Genomic DNA, 21,050 nt, shown 5'->3' with positions numbered 1-21,050 from the left:
TTTTTCTTCTCCATAAACCCTTTTTATCAAAATCCTGCTCACCATTCAAGGTTCTATTCTAATCCTACCTTGGCTATGAAGACTTTCCACGTAGCCCCTGCCAGAAATAAGTCATTCTGCACTGGACCATTGCAGACGCTATACCAGTGCACACTGCACATTGTTTTATAGTCCATATGAGAAGCATTAGGGATAAAGCAGCCTGGAGGAGGGATGTGTAGTGGCTTTACACAGGAAGTGAATGATTTTTTGCAAAGGGATCTGATTTCAGCTCCAGTTCTAAGGAGAAAGTTACTTATCTTGCTGAGGATATTTGCAAATCTTACTTTCATGACCTGGCTGATGGAGAATGTAACCACCAGAGTAGAGGCAACTGATCCAGCCAGAGAACAAATCTACCAGAATGAATGCAATAACCATGTCAGAAAAACAGATCAGTCTGGGTTGTTATACAGTTGTAAGGCGGGAGCAAACATGTGAGAGCGCACTGCCCTGCGGTGTCATGAACAACATGCAGAGCAAAGAACAATAGCAAAAGGAACCCTACTTTGAAAAAACCATTCGTTGGACCACCATGGTCAAAGGAGGTCAGCAGTATGCTCAGAGCAGGAATGGGACGCTGACTAATCCTACAGTGTATCTTTATAAAGCCATTGTATATTTCCTATTACAGTAAGGATTTGGCCATTAACAATAAATCTTTATCATTTTCATGAAATGATAAATTGATGAAACTTTTACTTATTGTACTAACTAGAACTTTGCTTTAAGTTAACAATTCAAATCAAGATTTTGGTGAGGTGGGCAGCAGTAATACCCAGGTGAGCAGCAATCCCGGCTAAAAACAAAATAAAATTTTATTTTATAGGTATTTGTACATTCTGTATCTTTGTTTTCTCCAAACGAAATAATAAATTTCTAGAGGTTTGTCATTGTACAGCTTTTATCTTTTCTACCATAGGTCAAGGAATACTAAATCAATGACTGATAATTATAATTTTAATTGTTTTTCTTCCATTTGTAATCCCACTATTATCTAAGTTGAAGCTACCCCCAGCCCCAGGAGCTGGAAAGGACAAGTTACTAACCATCGCTTTAGAGAAAACTGAAGTTCACAGAGGTCAGATCAGATGTGATGGATCCAGAACTCCTGACCCTCCTGCAGCATACTTTTCTTAAATCCATCAAATTAACAATGGGAAGGATGAAACAGAAAAAGAGAGGCAGAGACAGAGAGAGAGAGAGAGAGAGAGAGAGAGGAAGGAAGGAAGGAAGGAAGGAAGGAAGGAAGGAAGGAAAAAAAAAGAAAAGAAAAGAAAAGAAGAGAAAAGAAAAGATAGGAAAGGAAAGGAAAGGAAAGGAAAGGAAAGGAAAGGAAAGGAAAGGAAAGGAAAGGAAAGGAAAGGAAAGGAAAGGAAGAAAAGAAAAGAAAAGAAAAGAAAGAAAAGAAAAGAAAAGAATGAGAGAGAGAGAAAGGAAGAAGTATTCCTAAGTTAAATAACATTTGGTTTTCCTTATTAAAGTGCATATTTGTCTTCCAGATATATTATCCCCATGAGCACACACTAATGATCAAACCTAGCCAAGAACCAGAAGCATTTTAAACAAGTCACATTTTAAGACTATTGATGCATATTTCTTGCAAAAATATAAAACATTTATATTAACACTGTATCCAGATCCCAAATTACCCTTACTTTTTCACACTCCTGAGAGTGTACAAAAATTTAAGAATTATTACAATAAGAAGGAGAATTTTTTTTTTATACTGGCCCACGTTCTTTGCTTATGTTTCATTTCAAAATGAAACAAGTCAAAACGTGTCCTATATGTTAGGTGAAAATCCTAGGCCTTAGATCCAACAAACAAACAGATGTTGATCACAGTTTCATAAGGATGATCCTGCATAAAACTTGGCTTAGTTGCCAATCTCACCATTACAGAACGAAAATAATTAAAGAAATCAAGTAACGGAACAAAATACTGATTAAAACAACTGTGGAATTTTGAAGAGACCCTTCCAAATGCAGAAAGAAACACATTACATATTTGATGTCAAGTCCAGTTTCAAACCATATCATCTAAACTTCAAAACTGAACAATAAAGGATTTATAGAATCTAGGAGCTAAGAAGGGAATCTTGGCCTGCCTCTAATCCAATGTATTAATTTTTAAAATATCTTTACTGAAATATAATTGAGATACATACAATTAATATTTGAAGTGTACTACTCAGTGTTTTTTAGTATATACACTCAGTTGTGCAACCATTACCATAATCTTAGAACATTTTCTCCTGCCAAAAGAAACCCCATACCCACTAGCATTCATTCCCATCCCACCTCCAATCCAAGGAAACCACCAATCTATTCTGTCTCTGTAGATTTGCCTATTCTGGTCATTTGACACAAATGGAATCATATAGTGTGTGATATTTTGTGATTAGTTCTTTCACTTAGCAAACATTTTCAAGGCTCATTCCTATTGTGTCAACCCTTTATTCCTTTGTATTGTCAAATAATATCCCATTGTCTGGACCTACCACATTTATGTACCCATTTATCAGTTGATAGACATTTGCGTTGTTTCTACCCTTTGACTATTCAAATAATGCTACTATGAAACTTTGTGTACAAGTTTTATGAGGAGGTGTATTTTCTTTTCTCTTGGGTATACACATGGTTGTGGAATTGCTGGATTGTGTGGCAACTCTCCACCAACATTTTTTTTTTTAGAAGCTGTCAAATTGTTTCCAAAGTGGCCATACATTCCACCAGCAATATAGAAGGGTTCTAATTCTCCACATCCTCGCCAACATTTATTATTTTCTAGATTTTCTATGGCCAATTTAATGGGTCTATAAGTGGTCTCACTATAGTTTTGATTTTCACTTTCCTAACAACTAATGATATCAATGAGAAAGGATAGTCTTCAACAGATGGTGCTAGACCTGGATGTCCACAGGCAAAAAAATGAAATTTAACTCTCTACCTCATATCATACTATAAATTAACTCAGATCTTAGAGCTAAATATAAGAGCCAAAACTATGAACCTCTTAGAAGAAAACACAGGAGTCAATTTTTATGATTTTAAGTTAGGTAGTGTTTTCTTAGCTATGACACCAAAAGCACAAGCAAAAACAACAAAAAATACAAACAAATGCCTACATCAAAATTAAAAATTTTGTACTATAAACAATGCTATCAAGAGAGTGAAAAGACAACTCATAGAACAGGAGAACATATTTGCAAAGCATATATCTGATAAGGGACTAGTATTCAGAATATATTGTACAAAGAACTCTCACAATTCAATAATACAAAGACAAATACTCCAATTAAAAAATGGGCAAAGAATTTGACTACACAATTTTTCCAAAGAAGATATACAAATGACCAATAGGTATATGAAAAGATGACCAACCTATATATACGTAGAGATAAGGAAACTCAGATCCAGGATATCTAAATGACATATTTTAAGTTACTCAAGTGGTTAGTGGCCAGTGAGGTCTAGGCGAATCTTATATAGAAAAACCATTATAGGCCTTGGATATAAAAAGACATGGGCTTGTCTCCAAGAGTTTACTTGCTCAACCAACTTCTTTGAGCCTCAGTTTCTTCATCTATAGCAAAACCTATTCCATAGGGTTATTATGAAAGTTAAATGAGTTCATATAATGTCCCTAACACAGAGCCTAGCATCTAATAATAACAATTATTATTAATATATTTCAATATTCTATGTACCCCTCGCATAAAACTCTATGGCATTTAAGCATGAAGCCATGTACGTGTCTGTGGTGGTATGTCCTCTGCTAGATCACCTGTGATCTAATCAAGTCATACATATACGTCTCAGTCTTCCAGAACACTAGAAACCCTAGCATCTGGCCTGGTACTCTTCCTCCACGGAATGACAACAGATCTCTCATTTCCAAAAAGCAATCCCTCTCAGTAGAGAACAGTGGTAAAGCCACACTGATAATGTTCAAATCCTGGATTCCTCACTTGCTTGCACACATTATTTAACACCTCTAAATTTCAGTAAAATGTGAATAATACTAATAATACCTACCTCATAAATTGTCAGGAAGTGTAAATAAGCTAACCCATGGGAAAGTACCTATTACAGTGCCTGGAACATGGCAGGTATCATCGTTATCATCAATGTCATGGTCATCATCATCATCATCAGTATCTTACCTACCAAGCCTGATATTGTTCTTATAGTTTAGTTAATAGTCAATTAGAAATATTTTATTTCTATTCGTTTATGTGAGCTAATGAAATAGTCCTAGAACTTCCAAAATACTGCTTCTAGAGCAGACCAGATCTAGAATTTTGTGAAAATTCACCCAATTTAAATCCCTGGCCTTAAGTAATTAGAAAAGAAGTCTCTCCCAAAACTAATAACTCTCAAAGTGCAGTACAAGCTTAATCACTACCTTGTTTAAAAAATATTGTGAAAGATCCAAGGCAACATACACATTAAGAGAGGTCAAATGGAGCAAATCTAGGAGCTATTTCTGGTGATAGCACAGAAGGAAGAAAGAGTGGGAGGGAGTCTTCATCTGTCCAAGGCAGAGATGACAAAAACTGGGTATACTACAGGTGACAAATTTCATTCATGTATCAAGCTTGTTTTGAGAACCTTCTATATGAAAGGCAGTGGGGTAGAAGAGGGGGTAATCAAAAATAAATAAAGAAGGAGATCATCTGCTTGGAAAGATAAAACATGTTAACGATATAGCATGAGACAGATGTGGATAGATGTCATGAGAACAATGCAAGGGAAATTATGTGGGGATCCAAGGAAAAACTGATTACTCATGTCTGGATTGCTAGCTGCAACTCATACTATAAGTTGCCCTCCAATGATGCATCTGAAAGCCCCCATCTTCTCAAGAGTGGTAGGAAATCCTACCACAGGCTCCCATAGCACCTTCTACTACCTTCCCTATGATTGTTGGAAGACATCCATCTACCCTACTCATTGGTAAAAGGCAGGATAAGAGGAGCCTGCAGCTATACTGCCTGGCTTCAAATCCAATTCTATCACTTTCTAATTGTGGGACCCTTGTCCATGCACTTAACCATGCTCTGCCTTAGTTTCCACTTCTTAAAAATGTGGCTAAAAACAGCAGTTATTGACAAGGCTGCCGTGAGCAAGACAGGAATTAATCTAAGTCCTTACAACAGTGTCTACACACAGTCAGTGTGACATACTATCTAATGCTACACTGAGTATTAGCTTTTATCATTGTTATCACAGTGGCATGCATATATGAGTCATTCAGAAGTATGGGAATGTGGCTGAATGACTAAATAAATGAAAACAGGAAAAGAAAATGTTGCGCTTGAGAAGAGAGGATGGAGCCAGATTTCATAAGTCTGAAGAGCTAAATTTGAGAGCATTCCCCCTGAGAAGAAGCATTTCCTTTCACGTAGCTGAGGATTTGGATATCGTATTCCATGTCAATTCTGAAATCAGTCATCACTGTGGGAAAATAACTTTGCAGTATTTAGTAGCTTTTGATATTATGTTAAGTGGGAAAAAAAGTTTACTCCCTTTAAATATTCTGGAAGCAAAGTAATCATTAAAAAGGGAAGCTAAAATGTCAAGACTGGAAGAAAATCTACCAACCTTGAAGGATGAGAACTATGATTTCTAAAATGCACTCAAAAGCTGTGCAGCCCAATATAGAGCATAAGCCTCTCCCAAATGATCCTTTATTTTCATTCACTGGAAGCCAGTCATTTGTAAAGGAAGGAATGGGGGTGGGGGGGGGGTGGGAATTACAGGGAGATATACCTGCTTAAGTTAAGGGGTCCAACTTAGCTAAAAATCTTATTCAAGTTGTAATGTACAAGCAGAGAGATTAGGCCAACATGATGAGCTTCCAGGAATGTCTGATAATCCATTTTGTCCGCAAGGCTGGGGGTCCTTCTCTATCTTTCATGCCAGACAGTGTTCAAAAGCAAAGCCACCAGTAGACTGAGAGGTCAACCATCTGCCAGCCCACACTCAAAGTTCTTTACAATGCCTACAACTTTAGGTTGAAACTCCCATGTAAGTCTGAAACCCTCAGGGAATAAAATGGACAGTGTTTTTACTCATATAGCCGAGATAATATTTACCTCTATTTAACTACAGAAACTTTTATAAAGGCTGTGAGACAGAACTGGTTCTTAAGAATACATCCTAACTCTCCTTAAATAGTGTCCTAAATGTAACACAAACTTTTCTCAAGGTCCAGGGATTATTAATAAGCAGCTCTCTCCTGAAGTGTGTCTGGCAAGTTATGACTGGCAGGAAGGGACTGCCCCACTGTGTATACACAAGTTCTTGATCTCCTTTAGTGAAGGATACACTATGACTCAGCAAGTTAAGTCTAAAAGGAGACATTATCTCAACTTGGATTTCCCTGGATCCAGCGCTCTCTAATGAGCACACACAGATAAGAGCTTGTTAGAGTTGAGAACAGAGCTGAATTCCTGGTGTGGTATTGCTCTTTTATACCCAGATATAATACCATCAGTATTTCCCAAAGTCTTGTCTTGGACCCTCGATGCCCTTCCACTCAGTAGACTGTTTACAAACATTGGGCTCTTGGGCTGCTGAACCAAACTTAATACCAGCAACGTGATATCTTTCTCTGGGAGGACAAAGTACAGAAAGTGCCAGGTGGTCCTGCCTCTGGTGTCTTGGAAAGGCTTCCCTGTAAGGGACGTAATCACAAATCCATTCTCTTTCATCCGTTCTCAACTTCATGCTTGAGACTTCTAATCTACTTTGGGCTAGGAATCACAGGTTTATGAAAAAAATTTACAGAAATCAAGTCAATAGTTTCACTGAGAGTCTGAGGGCTCCTCCCACACATTAAAAATACATACTCTTGGTAACATCCGTTTGGGCTGGTTATAGATTCTCAGACAAGATTGCTGGAAGCCAAGCTGAAGATGCATAAGATGCTACTGTGGTACTATTGCTAGAGGTTATGTTGGGGGAGCATGGCATTTATCAAGTACTTAAACATTTCATTTGCTTTGAATGCTCTTTCCTTTATATGGATATATATCACTTTGTTCAGGTCTCTGTCCACATCTAGCCTTACCCAGGAGGTGTTCCCTAGCCACCTGGATAAAATAACTCTCCACTCCTGTGTTTCTCCAGACCCCTTCCTCTGATTTTTTTTAAATCACAGCACTGGTCAGCACCTGGCATGCTCTTGGTCTGTTTTCCATCTCTTTCCATGAAAATGGCAGTCCTATGAAGGAGGCTGGCTTATCTATTTTGCACAGGTGCTCTATAAATATTTGTTGAACAAATGAGTGAAGCATGGCTAAATACTTTAAATATCATGTCATTTTCATCCCCTCCATCCTTCAAGTCATGCATTTCAAGTGTTCTTACACTCTTACACCAAGAGAACTGAGGCTGGTCACTCAATACACAGACAGCATTATGTGGTGAAGAACATGGACCTGCGCAGCAGACTGCGTGGGTGAGAACACAGCTGAGTCACTGCCCTTACCTGTGACACCAGGAAAGCCACCAAACCATTCTCAACCCAAGGGCTCTTTATCTGTAAATGTCATTAATAATAATAGCATTGCCTCACCTAGTTATTGTGAGGAGCTGAAATGTATAAAGATCTGAAACAGTTCATGGCCCATAGTAGTTTCTAAACCAGAGCTGAATAAAAAAAACCTTAGCTGAGAAACATCTTGTAAAAATTACTTTCTTGTTCTAGATTTCTTACTTATAACCACTTTCTGATTACAACGCAGGTTTCTGGTGCATCTGTCTACGACGGAAGTGTAGACATGGTTACTCCGGCCTATGTGACACTGTTCTGTATTTTTCATCATACCTGAATTAATCTGTGTGGCGGGTTTAATATGGTAACCAAATCGGGGTTCTGAACCAACAACACTGAGGCCACAATGTAGTTGTGTAGTTGCTTGCTGACCTAGCCACCTTCCCCAAACAATACCACAACTTTTAAATAAACTATCTGTAACACAGGCCGTAAAGCTAAGGAGGAGGAAATATCCTGGCCTAAGAAGTCTTTTCTCTAATCAGCAGAAAATGGAGCGAGATTACAGGTAGAAGAATATTCAGGCAAAAGAGAGTCCTTCGCCAAACAAATGCCCTCGCACCTGTTGGCTCCATACACCATTTCAGAATAGCATAGTAACTGTTTGTGGAAACAACCTGCTTGTCCAGGTTTCACGTGGACCTGGACATGGAATGCTTCACCTCTCAAAGGGCTTTCAGCCCTCCCTTGAGTGGCTGAGCCAATGTCAAAGCCACAAGGAGCCCACTCTCAGCAGCTGCCCCACGGCAACTCCCTCACGTTACCTTGCCCTGATGATCGTGTTTCATCTCCCAGCCCCTTGGCAGCTCCAGCTGTTTGTTGGCGAACATATTGAGGAATCCCACAAGATCTCGGTTATGCTGGTAGCGTTCAAAGTGGTGGGTGTCCCGCCGGACTTTGGTGATCATGTGCTTCAAACACGTATTGTTTGTAAACATGCGGTAGGCACTCTGGAGGAAAGAATGGAGAACCCATGTTAACCTGCCTGGGACCTGCAAAAGCCACATGTTACACATATGACATCAGAGCACATACCATCATCCTCCAGTGGGCACGTAAGTGTCAACATTACTCTAGACCCACACATGGAAAACAGCAGGCCGAGCACAATATTTAGATCAAAATAAGATAGAAAGACTACAGAAAGTAAGGCATCTTCATTGATGATGTCTAGTTTTCTAATGAATAAGAATGCTTGCTATGGAATCTCATCCTACAGGAGATGTTAGGTCCTAAACTCAGTTGCAGGCAAGAACCACACAGTCATAGTCCCACCATGTCAGATACAAATATACATCTTCACAGCGAGCCCCAAAATAGCTGGTTCTTCCTCCAGCACCGCAGGAGATCACTGGTCTCTGGATGAGTGCCACGCGAAGCAGTTGGCATCATTTAGCAGCCAAGTCGTATAGAAAAATGCTTAGCCACCTATTTGAATGTCGGGAGTACATGCAATGGGCTCAGCTGTTCTCACTGGGAGTCAAATTTAACTGATACCACAGTAGATAAAAGTTTTTCATCTTACACCTTCTTCGAGGCATAATCTCAGTGAATGGGATGGCAGGCAGACCTGCCCGGGCTTTATATGTATTTTTTTTCTTTTTCTCTGTGTGTGTGTGTTGTGTATGTATGTATATATACATATGGCTGAATTTATACAGTTGAAATGCATGTTAAATAAAACTCCACTATACAACCACATAAAAAAGTGACTGTCTTATGAAAAATGCTATTGTCTTCATCTCTATGATACTTAAAAGGGATTCCAAAAATTAGCCATAAGCCATAAGCCATCCACATACAAGTTAGTCAACAAACACTCATTGCATCATGTCATGTGCCAAGAAGTAGGAAAGAAATAACTGTATAAATGATCTATTCTGGAATTCTATTCTTCTCAGATGGATTCAAATGATTCTTCTTACCTTTAGTATACCAGGGCCACCAGATTGAGTCTGGAGGCTTTACTTCATGGGTTCTGTTATTTATTTCAGTTTGAGATAGACCAAAGGAAAGGCAAACGAAATCAGAATCTCTGGAAATAATTTCATTTTAATAAACATTTACTGTGTTTCCTATGCCCAGTACTGTGGTAGTTACTGAGGACAGTTAACATCGTTCCTGTCTGTCCAGTATCCCTCAAGATGTGTCATGTTCCAGTCAAAGCAATTATTGATGATGGGAGTCCTTCTAGAGCTTTCTTCCCTTTGGCACGGTTATCATAGCAACCAGTGATGTTTGAAATGGTGGTTGCTCCCCAGTCTAGGTCCCTGGATCCCTGAGTGATGACAGGGATCAGCGAACCTTGATAATCCAATTTGGAATGAGAAACAAACCTCTGTCAGCTTACGCCACCGAGATTTGTTAGTTTCTCTTGACAGCCTCAACTATATAAAATAACTGTTTATAGTTTTCCTGATTGCTTCTCCATCATCATATACTTTTTACTAAAATATTTCTTCCCTATCAAAACAAAAAGAAGAAAGGAAGGAAGAGAGGGAGGGAGAGAGGAAGAAGGCAGGGAGGCAGGAAGGCAGGCAGGCAGGCAGGCCGCAGTGAACTATCCTCCGTACTAGTGCACTAATTCCTCAGTACACTGGAGTATAAAACACTTTGAGGTTCTATTTCAACCTGACAGTCTCAACGAGAGGAGGTTTTGATGGCTGTGAGAAACTGTGAGGTTCAGAGCGCAGCGCAATGCCAAAGCAGGCAAGCCTACGCAGGGGCGTGGAGCAATTAGAGAGCATGAGAGAATAAGAAAGTGATACCATGAAAGCAGAGAAGGAGACTAATAAAAGAAGTTGAAGGCTGTCGGAGACGAACGTTAGCTAACTAATAGTTTAGCCTGTGGCTGACCCTGCCTTGGTGTTTTATGCACAATCAGCAAGGCATCTGTTTTCTGCATTTGGCTCTGTGCTGCTGATGTATTTTCACAGAAGCCACTGCAAGCTTAGAGGCCGGAGACCACAGTAGCTTGAGCGGCGGTTGGCAACGAGCTTTCAAGTCAGAGTCCCTGATCAGTCTCTTTGGGGACAAATGATTGTGGGATAATTTTGCCAGATAAACCATTCTAGTAACTGTTCTAAATAGGTTAATCTCCTGGTCCTCCTGAGTTCTTCCTTCCCCCCTCCATTAATATAAGTAAATAGGCCACATCCTGATGCTTCATCTGGAGCACCAGAAATGCTCCTCATTCTGCTGAAGAGAAGAAACAGAACTTTATTAGGTCAAGAAGAAGTAATTAGGTGAAGGAACCTGTCCCAGCCCCACGCGGGAAGTAATTCCCTGGGGTTGCACAGCACTTTACGTTCAGGAGACTTAAGGCCAGTCTTATAATTGATTACGTCCTCTCATTTTCCTCCTTTCCTCTCAGTAAGACATGGAACATAGCGCCAAGTTCGAGAGATCTGTGAAAAAAGCATCTACTAAAGTAAATGCAAGAAAGATTTCTTATTAGTAACTAGCAAACGATCTTTGGAACCACAGGTTGTTCGAGTCTGAATAACATGCACAAGACTGCAAGTGCCCATATAAAACCCTTAAGGCAAATAGGAACATCCCTCCAGACAGATACATTTTTATAAGGAACTAAATATATACACATTTATGTACTAAATATATACATATTTATGTATATATTTATTTACATATGTGTTTAGGTATATACACATGTGACATATTTATGTATGTTTATATACATGTTTATTTTATTTTTTGTTTTTAAGTATATACAATATTTTTTAATATATAGCTATATATGTAATTGTATATCTGTGTATGTATACATATACATATATTTCAGAAGGAATATTTATATTCCAGTTCATACAGAACTACAATGAAGATTTTAGTCACAGCCCTGTCACTCATGGACAGAGACAAAGAAAGTCATTTAATCTCTGCCTCAGAGATTAAATCTTCACTCAACTGTAAAACGGAATAATAATAACTGGTCTGCTTTCTTCATAGGTACACGAGACTCAAATCCAATGAAACAAAGGATGTAAAGCTGCTTTGAAGAGATAAAAATCACAAAAAAATACAGAGTAGAAGTAAGTAATAGAATATATGAGGGATTATACCTATCATACCTATGTCCTAACAGATAAATGATAGCAGTAAAATTGTTTTCTACTTCTGAGGTCTTTGAAGATTGTGGGCCAGCATCCCACTTTCTATGAACTAAAGAAGGTTTTCATAACCTTTCATTAATTATGTCCCAAGCCCTGTGCTAAACCCCAAGGATACAGAGATGAGTACAGCCCCATCATTCAAAAGGATGGGAAGGAACATTATAGGGAAAGGTGGGAGGAAGAGGTTCCCTGGAGGCAGAAAGTGGAGTTTGGAAATCAAAGAGGCCACAGTAGCAGTGAAAATACTGAAACACAGAACAAGCAAGAGCTGCGGATGAGAGGGGTCTCAACACTCGAGAAACACTAACCAGGTGGGAATAAATTACAAGAGCTCAGTCTCCCTGGACGCTGACTCTGACAAAGCTGTGGGTTAAGGGAGAAGAGCCATTTGATTCTCCCTCGGTCGTTGGGTGGCTCTGAGTGAGGGCTGTTGTTTTGTTTTGGTCTCATAGAAAAAGATGCAATAAGTGGAGGTGACTTTCTATCTGAAACCAAAATCGATTAGGAAAGAACAAATGGGCCCTATTTCATAACGTGATGAAGTCTGGTGGTAGAGCACGGAATGATCCCGTCTGGGAAGCTGTTGCACGTGGAGTCACCAGCAGTAGTTGGAGACTCAGCAACTGTTACTAGTAGACGGAACTCCTTCAAATGATCTCTCACGTGATTTCAGAGGTCCTCCTTAGTTACTGCTTCTCTATTCCAAAATTCCTTTCCTAACCTTATTCTTGGTTGTTTCTTGTTTTCTATGCAAGAAATGAACACCTGATGGTTGAGTGAATGATCAACTGAACTTCTTTAGCGGAATTTTGTTAAAATAACATTCCTTAGAGCTTAATGTGTTTTGTTTGGTTAAGTGTTTTGAGGTGTTAGAAATGAAAAATATCGAGAGGAGTTGCGGAGGATGTTATTGCCATTTGGCAGCAGAATAAGAACATTATATGTAAATACTCATTTCTTATCGATCAACCTCAACGCAAGTGATAATCTTTTTTTTTTTTTTTTTTTTCCTTTTCTGGCAGCTTGCTTGCTTGCTTTTTTCTTTCTTCTTTTGTTTAGTGTTATGGTGACCATACGTCTGGGGTTACCTGGCCTAGTTTTGATTTTACCTAATTTTGTTATTTTCATTAACATAGATAAATACATCAATGCTAAATAAAATCTATCTTTCATAGTTCATAAATCCTTCACCAAAAATAGTTATTCTGAAGGGCGCCTGGGTGGCTCAGTCAGTTAAGTGTCTGAATCCTTGCTTTGGCTCAGGTCTTGTTTTCAGGTTCATGAGATCAAGACCCTCATTGGGCTCCCTGCTCAGAAGAGTCCGGTTGTCTCCCTCTCCTTTTGCCTTTCCCCCTATTCCTTCACGTTTTCTCTCTCTCTCTCTCTTTCAAATAAATAAATAAATAAATCTTTAAAAACTAAACAAAATAAAAAGAATATTCTGAATGCACACTTGGAAAATATCACTACATCTACAGTGAATGTCTCTCATATTCACAAGGGAACAGATCTCAGCATTCATATATCTGATTCACAGAACAAAATTTATTATAAACAAAATCAAGTAGCATTGTCTCCATATGATATATGTGAGGATATGAAAATAGTCCTATCTTACACAGTCTGTAAGATAATCATAAGGGATTTTACATTATTTTCATCTAGCTAAAGATTAAAATGGAGGGAAAATTTAACTTATTAGCAAAACTAATTGTAAACTATCAATTCAATAGCAGGAATTCTTGACTTATAAGAATAAATTTATTTTTTATTTTTATTTATTATTTATTATTTTTATTTTTATTTATTATTTTTTATTTTTCTCCATTGAGTACTAAGGAGTTTAAATGGTGGAATTAATGTATTTCTACAGCTTAATAAAAGCCAGAATAATAGTTTTGGCATGTATGTTATTATTATTATTCAGTTATGTATTAGGAGACTTATTTTGTATTGTGCTAATTAGACAAACACAGGCAAACCATGACTATGAAAGCCATGACACTAATACCTAAATCTTGAGTTATCAGAATTAATTTATGAATACAATTTTTGTAAGAAATCTGATCACACCAGCAGAGGGCAGTACTATACATCTTAGAGCAACCACAATGCAAAAAAATGAAAACAAAACTTTTCAAAAAAACAGTATTTTGTTTCTCAAGTTGTCCTTTAGAGTTATGACAACCGTATATCTACTTAACTTCATTATTTTCTTTTTTTAAAATATTTTATTTATTTATTCATGAGAGACACAGAGAGAGGCGGAGACACAGGCAGAGGGAGAAGCAGGCTCCATGAAGGGAGCCTGATGTGGGTGGGACTCGATCCTGGGACCCGGGGGTCACACCCTGGACTGAAGGGAGGCACTAAACTGCTGAGCCACCCAGGGATCCCCATCTTCATTATTTTCAATAAAAATGATTAAGTTACTATTATATGAACTCTATTTTCATGACTATCTTTTAATATAAGCTGATTATCTTCAAATCATAAAAAGAATTAGGAAAGCTTTTAAATTAATACACTTCTTTTGTATGTTGAACATGTTCAATAATATAAACAGGGAATCTACTGAACCAGTTATTGATAATAAACAATTCAAGCAAAAAAAAAAAAAAAGACTAGATAATAAATCTTAAAATAAAGAAACCAAAAAAGTTTGTTTCATAATATTTTGTTACATAATCTAGGAAAAAGAAGAAATTCCATAAGTAATGCCCTCTATAAAAAAAACCATGCAACTTATTCCCAAAAATTCATACCTTGAGACCATTAACTAGATAGATCCAGCTGCTTTAATTCTTGCTGTAGATAAGTCAGGGAAATCAGACTTCCTAAAAACCCAACAGAATTTAAATCTTACACAAATGCATAGATGCCCAGCATGGACCATCTTTGTTGCCAGTAATGAAGAAAGTTCAGGTAGGAGAAAAAGAATTAAAATGCTTTAGAGAGGATACTTAAAAATCAAGATTGGCTTCCCAGCAAAAGAAGTTCTTCCTGCCCAAGAAAATGGAAAAATAATGAAAACATGAAGACAAAAGAAACAAAATAAACCTTTAAGCTGCTGAGTATTTTCACACTGTTACAATATGTTAGTGTCAGAAGTCCAGGTGTGTTACTGTTGTGACAAAAGCAGTGAGATCATTTACCGCAATGTCTCCTTATTCTAGAAATTTCCAAGCTACAGGTCGTAGACCAATTATATCAGAATCACTTAAGGAACCAATCAATTAACCAACCAAACACATGCCTGGGGCCCACTCCAGACCTAATGAACCAGGTCTCAAAGGTCTGGGAACCAAGAATATGCATTTATTTATAGAACTTGACCAAGTTTCAGATCTACAGCCTCTTACCACAAGCCAGTAACTGTGAACACAGCCTCTACTTGAACCAATGCAGTGATGAGAAACTTGTACCCAAAAAGACAGCCTGTATTGACAAGTTACAACTCGGTGCTTGGCGAGGTCACACTGGTAGCTTAAAACTGGCTACAGTTGGCAGTATTAACATTACAGAAATCAGTAAATGCAAACCAGGCCTTGATATGATTTTGTGGGCTGTCTAGGAGAGGTGTGGGTAAACTTCAGACCCGTCGACTGACTGGCTGTGTCTGCAAAGTCTTTTGAGATACAGCCACGTCCATTTGTTTACATGCCGCCCCTTGGCTCAGAAGCTGAAAATGCCTTCTGGGCCTTTACAAAAGAGTGCTACTTTTTTCTAGATGTAAAGTCTAGACTTAAACTGCTGGAGAAAATAAAATGCTAATAATACAAATTAAACTTCACATTGTGCTGTTACACTATATACAGCGTACGCGTGCGCACACACACACACACACACACACACACACACACAATAAGACATAGAAGTCCAATGTTCAAAAGCTATTATCTGGCTCAAAAAGAAGGTACTACTGACTTCACAGACACAGGACTATGAAGCTCCGACTTGCGTCTTCCCTACTTCACTGTAGTCTTAATGGTTAATGTAGATGAAAACGTTCATGTTGGAACTAGACTTGTCTGTAGGCTGGCTAGTGATAAGAGACTTCAGCAAAAAGCAACAAAAGCATTCTGTGTATATTTTATTATTACTTGTAAATTGTGTGCTAGATATCCTTTACTCAATAAAATTTGTAAGATCTCACACACACACACACTTTCCCCAGAGCTGTTGTTGAACACTTACCAGCAAACCCTTGAACACTACCATCCAATCAACTGCTCTTTCTGGAAGCCTTTCTTTTCTCTTGTCCCCACCTTCTAAAGTATTAGCAAGAATGTCTGCCCTTCCTCCAAAACATGTCCCATATTCATCCACTTGTCACCATCTCTACTGCTACTGCGTTGGTCTCAGCTCTTTTTATGTCTCACCACAGGGCCTTTTCACTTGTCTCCCTGATGCCAGTCTTGCCTTCTAAAACTCATTCTCAGAAAAGCAGCTAGAAGGAGTTTTTTAAATATTGAAATTACCCCTACAGGAAATCCCCTTAGAATAAATCCAGCAAGAATAAAGCCCAAACTCTTTGCCAGATGGTATCAGCCCTACTTTCTGAAGCCCTGCTCACCTATCTGACCTAATTATATACCACATCAGACTCAATCAAGCCTTCGAGCCTTTGCTTTTCCTTGATACGGAAGGTTCTGCTCCCAGACCTTTACCCTACTGGCTTCTTGACATTTTACAACAGCTTACATGTGGCTAACCTAATATCACACTATTCACCCTTCCTATCGCAGCCGAAGAGCCCCTCTGCCCACTTTTTTGAGCCCTGGAGTCCTTGCACTTGCTGGTTCAATTGCTTGAAATGAGCTTCTTTTGGCTTTTTCCATGGTTGATGATTTCTAATCTTTAGGCTTTTAACTCAAAACTATTTCTTCTGAGAGGCATTCTGCAATCATCTTTCTAAAGTTGCCCTTATTCTCTGTCCACCCGAGGAGAAGATCTTGATCTTATTCCTCACCGTGTCTGCAGCACTTACCATAATTTCTAACATAGATCATATTTTCAGTATTATTTATTGGATGAATGAAATAACTCAATATGCATATAGGACACATTTTTTTGCTTTCCTCTTTGCTCATGCATATCCTCCACTGAGAAGGTCCTCCCATGCCATTTGTACCAACTGATATCCATTATTTATTTAGTGACAATTTAAGATTCACATCACAAAGAAATGCTTTCTAACCAAACTATTTTTAACCAAAATGCTTTCCTTTCAGATTCTATTTTTTGTATTGCACACACAGATACAGTTTTGGTTTAATTAATATTTTTAAATCCTTCTCTTTTTTTTTCTAGAAATGTTTTAGACAAAAATCATGCTTCATGACCAAAAAATAAGTGTGACATTCTTTACTGGCACCCTATGGACTTCATATACCGTAGTGCTTCCAGGAGGTTAGCACTTCCTGAGTAAAATAAAAACTTTTCAATCCAGATTTAGCTCCAAAATAAATGTGGAAAGGGGGCATGTAAATAGAATTAGAGAGACTGGTTGTCCTGAGAATTTAAACAGAGGGAGGGTATGCATGAAGGGTTTCTTGGTTAAGGAACCAAGATCAGGAAAGAGGGTAGAATTTTGGTTAGTAGTCAGGCCTGGAGGAAATGGAAAAAAAAAAAAAAAGCAAGGAGAGAGTCAAAATGATTTTTCTCTATTTAGAATAATAGCTAAAAGACTAAATTTTTATAATCACTTGGTTAACAAAAGACTTACTCTTTGGTTGATACTAACATTTTTAGGCCTATAGCAAAATCACAGAGGTGGGGTTTCTAAACAATAGACACATTAGTAAAGGACAAAAATTTAAAACTATTTCATTTCTAAACACATCACTATGCTTCTCTCTTCCAAAAATAAAACTCTGAACTTCCATACAAACTTCATATATCTTTAAAATAAGCTTTTATTTTTAATTTATTTTCAGGTTACAGCAATGTATAAAGTTTATATTTTCTCTTTCTCTTTCAGAGAACATGTACCACAATCTCAAAGACGGATCTAACCACGGCCTGCTGTCAATGTTCAGATATTTAGTTACATTTTTGCAGGCAAAATAAGGTGATCATTAAGAGCATAGCCTCTGAAGTTAGTATCTCTGGGATTTTAACCCCAACGATACCACTTAGTAGGTATAGAACTTTAGGAATGTTTTGTTTTGTTTTGTTTTGTTTTTGTTTTTTTTAAGCATACTTGACACACAAAATTACATTAGTTTCAGGTATACAATAGTGATTTGACAACACTTTTCTCATGACCTATATGACTATATGACCATCTGTCACCGCACAATGCTATTACAATACCACTGGCTCTATTTCCGATGCTATAGCTTTTATTCCCAGGATTTATTCACTCCATAACTGGAAGCCTGTATCTTAGGAATGTTACTTAACCTCTCTATGCTTCAGGTTCTTTATCTGGAAAAGTGGACATTTTATCTCACTCAGAGGTTTATTTGGACCCAATGGGTTAGCATCTATAGTACTTAACACAGACCCTGGAACATGCTTAGTGCTCAACAGCTCTTGTCATTCTGCCATGACATTCGTAAGGATAGTTTCCTCTGGCCTGTCCCTTTTTCCATTGCAAACTCTCGGACTGGATACTCACAGGGTTAGAATGCAGCACGGTGAAGAAGTCTGGGCTGATGAGGAACTTCACAGGGGGTGACTGTAACAGCAACGTGAGCCTGGATCTGGAGGTAGAGTGAGGCAGGACGTTTTCCCGTCGGAAATCTACATGGGGCAGAGCATAAAGGCTTTCAGGGAGATCTTTCCACATAGTGGAAACATGTTTTAAAAGTAACAAAGAATATCTATATAATTTACTATTATTTTCATCCTCCACACACTCTTTCCTTTGATGTAAATTCATGGGTAAGACATGACTAAAATGGAATTGAATTTTTCTAGCCACTATTTACATTTTAATGCATCCTTAGATGGTTTAAGTGATCAGATTCAATCATTTTCCTCTATCCCACACAACCAGAGATTAAAATCATTTATCTTCTATTTGGTTTTGTGATGTTCTTAGTACTAGTAAAAAGTTGAGGATTAGAAGAGGTCTCTGGTGAATTCTTCTATTTGCATCAGATTACCAGATCTTATTGAAGATCAAAAGTTCACCAAAAAACAACAACAACAAATACCTAATTTCTTGGAAATCCTTATTATTTGTTTTCTACTTTTTAGAAATTACAAACCAAACCAACCTAAAGGCTCTTACCTGCACTGGCTTGGTGAAAGTCAGCTTCCTCCCCTGCCCCATCGATCGCATTGGTATTTTCCTCAGGCCTCTCATTAGTCATGGTTCTGCGGATACTCTGGTATCTGAAATCAGGAGCCTAGCATTACGTCACAGCATTCTCTAAAACAAGGGACTCAATCATTCCCCCAGAGCCCAGAAATTTTCAGTATCTTCTCAACTTCAGCCAAAGTTTCTTCCCCAAACCTCCACCCATTCCATGACCTTCTGGACCATCTGTTGTTTAAGTAAATTACAATGTATTGAATTTCTTCTGTCCATTGTTTGTGGAATATTTTCCTAACAAAGTAATAAAACTTAAAAAAAAATCATGCCCCTTAACCAAAGAAAATTAAATTCTTATATTGCTAAAGAAAAGAACTTTTTATGTCATGGTCATGAGTTTTCAAAAAAGAATGACATTTAAAAGGATTAAGTGGATAATAAAGATGCTGATGGACATTCTAAATATTTAGAAAGATATCTGGCCTCATATGATATATGTATATGCTCTGTTTTCCTAAAAACCAATGCCTTGGGTTGAGTAAATGGACCATAATTACTTATTTCTCTCAAGTTTTCAAACAAGTGGTACATATGTGTGGATTTTTTTTTTTTTAACCAACAGAAGTTCAATGAAGTCTATAAATCAAAAGAGGTACCAGCTACAGGTAAATGACAGGTCACCCAAAGATGAAACAGAAACAACCATGTTTTTGACTTTGGCCCATGTCAAAATAAGCCCAACCCCACTACAGTCATCGTGAAGATGCCCATCCCCACCTCCGGTTCAGCTGCTCCATTTGCTGTATGGAGTTTGATCTCTGCAGCACCTGGGGGGCTGGAGGCGCTGTTGGCCGCTGCCATGTGGTGGTTCTGTTCACGTGATCCACGTAGAAGATCCTGCCGTGGCTGTCAATGCGCGCCTCCCAGTCTAAACAGTAGGAATGCACCAAGAGGGGTCAGAGGAGGAGCAGAGGTCATTAATGTGGTTCATGATCTTTAGCACGTGTTGTCCCTGACATGCTGTAAATGGGGCTGATAACATATACCTCACTGCATAATCAGGCACTTCCCTCAGTCCACTTCAGCATCTACTGTGATCAGTTAGTAAACAACATACCTTATGCGTGTTATGCCCACCCTTTAAAGACCCTCTGAATGTAGAGAATCCTTCCAGATCCTCCCACAATGCTCATGTTCATGTATGAGTGCCAGTGCTTTAAAAACACTCTTTTTAAAATACAAGTTGTTGGGGATCCCTGGGTGGCTCAGTGGTTTAACACCTGCTTTCAGCCCAGGGCGTGATCCTGGTGTCCCAGGATCAAGACCCACATCGGGCTCCTTGCATAGAGCCTGCTTCTCCCTCTGCCTGTGTCTCTGCCTCTCTCTCTGGGTCTCTCATGAATAAATAAATAAAATCTTTTAAAAAATTATAAAATACAAGTTGTTGGTGTTATAAGACTTTGGATTGCATCAAAATTGGTATCAATGATTGTTTTCACCAAAAATTGATTTTTTTTTTTCAGCTTGGATGAAAGACTCCTATAGCTGGAAACTTCCAAGCACATATTCACATACAATTCTGATAAATGTAATCTTCAGAAGAAACTAATGCTAGCCCAGTCATCAAATAGTATCATTATCTACAAACTTCCATCTGCACTTTCCCAAAGATGGATACGTTTTTTTCAGAATAAGGGTAATTACTTGTCTCCAGCCTCAAATAAATACAATGGTTTAAAATATTATTTAATTTTATGTTTAAGCAATCTCATCGATTAAGTGCATGTTCAGTGAAAACAGAAAACAGAGTGGTCTTCAGAGCCAGACATACCTTCTCTGTGGCTCTCTAAAGGGCCATTCTCCTACCATAATACACAAAGCATAAGCTGATCCTTTCAAAAGGCGAAATTTTGAAACTGACTGTAGTTGGGAAGAGCAATTTATATAGCCCTGTTTTATGTAGGAAAACAGCAAAGTGACACCTGCTCAGGTGGCTCAGTCAGTTAAACATCCAGCTCTTGATTTCAGCTCAGGTCATGATCTCA

The 21,050-nt window shown here is 38.2% G+C and overlaps 1 protein-coding gene across 3 annotated transcripts in view; it reads right to left on the bottom strand.

Moving 5' to 3' along the window:
* HECW2 (HECT, C2 and WW domain containing E3 ubiquitin protein ligase 2) overlaps positions 1-21,050 on the bottom strand; it is a 361,268-nt gene that overhangs the window by 88,558 nt on the left and 251,660 nt on the right. For all 3 annotated transcript variants that reach the window (XM_077885298.1, XM_077885297.1, XM_077885296.1), the window contains exons 11-14: positions 19,783-19,933; positions 18,982-19,085; positions 18,364-18,488; positions 8,370-8,555 (exon numbers count right to left, since the gene is read on the bottom strand). In XM_077885298.1, coding sequence (XP_077741424.1) covers positions 8,370-8,555; positions 18,364-18,488; positions 18,982-19,085; positions 19,783-19,933 — 566 coding nt within the window. The remainder of the gene's footprint in view (positions 1-8,369; positions 8,556-18,363; positions 18,489-18,981; positions 19,086-19,782; positions 19,934-21,050) is intronic.

The sequence above is a fragment of the Canis aureus genome, chromosome 36 (genome assembly GCF_053574225.1).
Source record: "Canis aureus isolate CA01 chromosome 36, VMU_Caureus_v.1.0, whole genome shotgun sequence".
Classification (NCBI taxonomy): Eukaryota; Metazoa; Chordata; class Mammalia; order Carnivora; family Canidae; genus Canis; species Canis aureus.
This window is presented reverse-complemented; position numbering and strand designations above follow the sequence as displayed.